This window comes from Mastomys coucha, unplaced genomic scaffold (genome assembly GCF_008632895.1).
Source record: "Mastomys coucha isolate ucsf_1 unplaced genomic scaffold, UCSF_Mcou_1 pScaffold14, whole genome shotgun sequence".
Classification (NCBI taxonomy): Eukaryota; Metazoa; Chordata; class Mammalia; order Rodentia; family Muridae; genus Mastomys; species Mastomys coucha.
Window position 1 is genome coordinate 60114549 of NW_022196896.1, and position 5944 is coordinate 60120492.

Here is a 5944-nt window from a genome sequence, read left to right on the forward strand (position 1 = left end):
TGCCCACTTAGTAGCTTCATGGTGTGTATTTTCACTTCCCCCACACATAAGTATATATTTCCTGTTTGTTTTCCTCATGAGGATACATATGTGATGAAACCAGGTCCATTTCTATCTTTTATTCTTTCTCTGATATTCATAGTAGAGCTCCACATTTTTAATGAAAATATTTAAAATGAAAGAATGAATAAAAGTAGCCGGGCAGTGGTGGTGCATGCCTTTAATCCCAGCACTTGAGAGGCAGAGGCAGGTGGATTTCTGAGTTCGAGGCCAGCCTGGTCTACAGAGTGAGCTCTAGGACAGCCAGGGCTATACAAAGAAACCCTGTCTCAAAAAACCAAAAGAAAAAAAAAAACAATGAATAAAAGTGTAATTATATTTAGAACAGCCATGTCGGAACATTCTTAAAGGACAAGATAACCATTTTTATCTCAACATTTACTAATCACAATCTTTACATTTTATATGATCCGTTTAACAGATTATTTATTATATAAAACATATTTTTATTTTTGCTATAGCTTGGAACAATGGATGATAACTATTAAATATATTTTAGGAATATATTTTAGTAATAATTTTACATAAAGTAAAAATTATGAATGCACGGTATGCTTTGCTCCAGCACTGTTTCCAGGAAAGCTGTTTGCGTAGATGGTTTAAGTAGTCACAAGATACATTCTTCTTCTGTTTTGTCAGGAGATAGACACAGCAACTCAGTGTTTTCCATCCTTTCTTCCTCTTGCAGTATTACTTTTTAGTTGCTGTTGGCAGATGGCTGTCTGCAAGGGACAGCTTCTGCCTTTATCAGAATTACTCACACTGGATGTGTAATAGTACAAACAATTATCACATCAGGGCAGCTCATTTTTCATGTCACTCATCTTGGTTTTGTGATTATATTTTTTTCTTTCAGAAATTGAGAAATTTCAAGGTTCAGATGGGAAAAAGGAAGACGAAGAAAAGAAATATCTCGATGTCATCAGCAACAAAAACATAAAGCTTTCTGAAAGAGTATTGATTCCTGTGAAACAGTATCCGAAGGTACTGCATGCAGCATGTATTTTGTGCTCAGTGTGTTGTAACAAAAACGATAAAAGTCTTGGTACTTTCTTCATTGCTTCTCAGGAATTAAACATGTAAGGCTTTGCTATCTGAATCTGTGCAATGATTCAGGCAGAAGAACAGAAAGGACATTGAAAGGCATTATTTTCCAATGAAATTTGTATTTGTAGTGCATTTTATTTTGGATATGAAACACATAATTACATGTTTTTATGATTTAGGCACCATGATAGTGACTCACCAATTTGCCCAATTATTTACATCACATTATTATGTTTTCTTTTGGGATCTACACTCACTCACTCACACACACACGCACACACACACACATTCTTGTTTTTGGAGAGAATGGAAAGAGTACGTTAGCTAATCACTGGGGAATTGATATTATTTCAATGATTATTATCAAGAATACAGTATATTACTGGTTTCATGGTTACCGTTTTGTCTTCTACAGACAGCTTTAAAACTAATTACCATGTTGTTTCCAGTGTAATGCATCTCTAACTATATTTGTACCTACAAGTAATCTATTATAATATAATACAGCATGCATTGATGTGGTTTCATGTGCAACATTAATAAATTTCAGTGGATAAAAGGTGTTTCTACTCTTGCAAATAAAAGAAAAATCTAAAAATGGATCAAAAAACAAACTGATAATATACTTTATAATGAGTGAATTGGAAGCAAGGACCATGTAATTATCTTAATAAATAAAAATTACAGAAATGAATGCTATAGATTTAAGATTGCCTTTCACTGTGATAAAATGTAATAAATATAATTAAGTCCAACGTTTTGTTTACTATCACCAGGAATATGGGAAAAAACTATTCTATCCACAAGCCATAAAATTTAGCTATCAGATAGTTTTCTTAAGAATCAAGTACATTTTGATTTTATTTTATTAAACCAGGACTAATCTGTTGTAATAAAGCATATTCAGTAGGAATTTTTATCATAAATATTATTTGATTTTTTTGTGAATATCAAATTGGGCAATCTTATGAAAGTATATGAAGGGATGTGTTGCGTAGCAATTGATTATGATAGTGATTTGGTTGACTTTTTAGAAGGAATAAACCAATTATATTTTTAAGTACAAGGTTCTTTCTTTAATGTACAAGTGAATATGATAGTACTTGATGCTGTCTCTTGATATGACACTTGTCAGTCTAGGTTTCTGTTTTTTTTATTTTTCCAGTCTGGGTTTCTGAAAGTATGACAATGAAATGCTTCTCTGTCACCTCTGGCCAAATGTTGTTGGCAACATAGAAGGCCTTCAGAGGCCTGCAGGCTTTTCAAGTATGTGTATTGTTAAATGCTAAATGTTAAGAGTCCATAATTGATTTATAATGATACCTATTAAGATAGGAATATTATATAGAATCAAAATTTTATGTGCTGTATAATTTCCTAATTAACATGAAGATGTTTGAACCACAAAAGTTTGGAAATTCTTTTTATTTAGGTGTATTGAGTTTAGATTGCTTAAATTTGGGCTAATGTTGGAATTTCAAAGACTTTGTTTTTATATGCTATAGATCAGAAGGAATTTTGTGATTTCTTTTAAAAAGATTTTTGTTACTGATGAGTTTTAGTACATATTTTGTTTCCATTTTCAAGCAGTTAAATTTTTATCTTAGTTGATCATGCTTAAGTGTTTCTTTTACTTCTCATGTAAAATATAGACAGCTGATGGCTTTCAAACAGTTGATAGTAGTGTATAGAATAGTCTTTTGACAACTTATGCTTCAGGAAAACCTCCCAACTTTTAAATTGCTGAATAGCCTGTCAACCCTTTTAATATTTCAGTCAATGCCAATTCCATTTATTGATCACACAGATGAGAACTTGAGAGCCCTTTATAGAAGGAAGAAATATTGTCAAAGAGGTAACTGTGGTGGTTTGAAAATGCTTAGCTCATGGAATGCGTTGAACTATTAGGATGTGTGGACTTGTTGGAGTAGGAGTGGCCTTGTTGCAGGAAGTGTGTCACTGTGGGTGTTAGCTTTCAGACTGACCTCCTAGCTTTGTGGAAGCCAGTCTTCCCTGATTTGCCTTAGGAACAATAAGCAGAACTCTTAGCACCTCCAGCTCCATGCCTACCTGGATTCTGCCATGCTTCCTGCCATGATGATAATGGACTGAACCTCTGAACCTGTAGACCAGCCCCAATTAAATGTTGTCCTTTATAAGAGCTGCCTTGGCCATGGTGTCTCTTTACAGCAATGAAAACCCTATCTAAGACAGAAGTTGGTACCAGGGACTGGGGTATTGTTGTGAAAGGTCTGACAATGTTTTGTTTGGAGGAATGTGCGTTTTCTGACTTCAGATTTGGAAAGCAGTGGAATCCTTTAAATGAAGCATAATGAGCCATCCTAGTAGGAATATGGAAGATATTGATGCTGAGCGTCATTTGAACTGTGGAGACCTCTCTCAAGAGGTTTCAGAGGAGAATGTTAGTATGTGGCCTAGAGATTGCTTTTGTAATAATTTGGTGAAGAATGTGGCTGCTTTTTGTCCATGCTTTTGCTTTTAGGCTAAGTCTTAAGTTGTAGACAATCAGATTAATTGCATTGGCAAAAAAAAATTCTCAGAAAAGCTGAGCATATACTTTGTCCAACTTGCCCTATTAAACGTTGTCCTTTTTAATAGTCATCTTAGTCATGACGTCTGACCCTATCCTGTTTTGTCACTTGTCAATGGTAACCTATTTGGTTTTTATGATACTACAATAAAATCACATTTCAAAAGCATACCTTGTTTCATCATTTTCTCTAATCTTCTGAAAGAGCACCACATTTGTTAAAGTATTGATTCTCTTGGAATATTTATTGACACTTGTCATAGAATATCAGAAAATTTTCATTTTGATTATTGAATTTTAGCTCTCTGGTGTACATTCAGGAGCTTAGTTAGCATGGCATGTTGTGATACCACGAAACACTGAGCAGTGACATGGATATAGAATTTAATCTTGTATATCAAAAACTGACTTACCTTCATGGATGTACTCTCCAAGATGATGTACTTTATACAAGGCTATCTGAGACTCTCTCTCCTTAATGCCTGCTGTCTGTTTGCACGAGTAATTAGTGTGTTGATGACCTGATCCTTTCAAACAAAGGGCAGTAAAGAACTGTGGAAATTCTTGGGGGAAATGACCTTATCATGACTTTACTATATGACCTTTTCCACAAAGATTTTGTTTCAATTAGTCTCCAACTTCAGGCTAATTTGCTGCCTTAGTCGAATACAACAAGGAATTGAAAGAAGTTTAAGAACTTAAATTATAGAAGCTAGAAGAATGCTGTTGAAGAATTTTAATAATGACTTATCTAGCCCTAGCCTTTTGTACTTATTGATTTAATTTAGGGGAAAATTGGCCATAGTATTAAATAATTTTAACATAAAGTTTTTAATATTTGGGTGACAAAATTAAAAGAGGAGTAGTTGGTAATCTTGCAAAAAATTGCATTTTTGTTTTTGGTTTTTTTTCTCTTCATTCTCCACTAAAATGCAAAATATTGGCAGATGTTTATTTGGTTCACTGTAACATTTCTTATTGTCTTTATGTTTCCAATAATGCCAGAAAAAGTATTTCAAATATAAACAAGATTTCTTCTGTGGTGTGTGTGTGTGTGTGTGCATGTGTGAGTGTGCGTGTGTGTTTGTGTGAGTATGTGTGTGTGTGTGTGTGTTTGTGTGAATGTGTGAGTGTGTGTTTGTGTGAATGTGTGTGTGTGTGTTAATGTGTGTGGATGTTTAGAGAAAACCTAGGTGTTATTCTTTAGGAGCCATCTTCTGATTTAGAAATAGGTATTGCATATATCTTTATGTTTGCAAGGAAAACAAGAAACTTTTGCTTAGTATTAAATCCTCATAAGAAATTCAGTAACTGTCATTGGAAAAGGTGCTCATTCTTTTTTTTTAAACTTTTATTACATTATGATGAGAAAGTTACATGATTTCAATTTATTTGAATTTGTTAGCATTTAAAAATGTATTTTAAGTAAATAGAATTAAATCATATTCTTGTTTCCCTTTTGTACCCTCACTCCTCCCAGAAAACCCCCTTCAATACCTATAATATCTTTTTGTCATATTCCTTAAAATTTATAAAATATTATAACAATAAAAATAAGTATTATAAAAGTTGTTTGATATAAAACAACAAACAATTTAACAGTCTTACGTGAATGCTTGTCTACAGCAATACTGAAAATATATACGTTTTTCTCAATATAAATTTTAAATAACTCCAAACATACTAACTGTATACTTCAAAATAATACATCACTACTAGTATTTTCTTAAATGAACGTAAATATATAAAGTCTTTTTGTTTGTTTTGTATTTATTAGAGTTTAAAATTTTGGCTCTTACTATGGTACAAACCCAAACTAAGAACAATTTTTAGACATTGGATTTCATTGTAATAAGGCTGTACTTCAATGACCCTCACATTACCAAAGGACTTTACCTCCATCATAGCTAAGCTGGGAGTTGATAGTTCTTTTTTTTTCCACCTTTTTAAAAAACTTTTATTCCATTATGATGAGAAAAGTTACATGATTTCAATTTATCTGAATTTGTTAGCATTTAAAAACGTATTTTAAGTAAATAGAATTAAATCACATTCTTGTTTCCCTTTTGTACCCTCACTCCTCCCAGAAAACCCCCTTCAATACCTATAATATCTTTTTGTCATATTCCTTAAAATTTATAAAATATTATAACAATAAAAATAAGTATTATAAAAGTTGTTTGATATAAAACAACAAACAATTTAACAGTCTTACATAAATGCTTGTCTACAGCAATACTGAAAATATATACGTTTTTCTCAATATAAATTTTAAATAACTCCAAA

The 5944-nt window shown here is 32.4% G+C and overlaps 1 protein-coding gene across 5 annotated transcripts in view; it reads left to right on the top strand.

Moving 5' to 3' along the window:
- The window catches only part of Khdrbs2 (KH RNA binding domain containing, signal transduction associated 2), a 505791-nt gene that overhangs the window by 76768 nt on the left and 423079 nt on the right, over positions 1 to 5944 (top strand). For all 5 annotated transcript variants that reach the window (XR_004117844.1, XR_004117845.1, XR_004117846.1 and 2 more), the window contains one exon: positions 917 to 1044. Coding sequence is in view for 2 of the 5 variants with exons in the window: in XM_031367080.1 (XP_031222940.1) it covers positions 917 to 1044 (128 nt within the window). In the remaining 3 variants the exon portion in view is untranslated. The remainder of the gene's footprint in view (positions 1 to 916; positions 1045 to 5944) is intronic.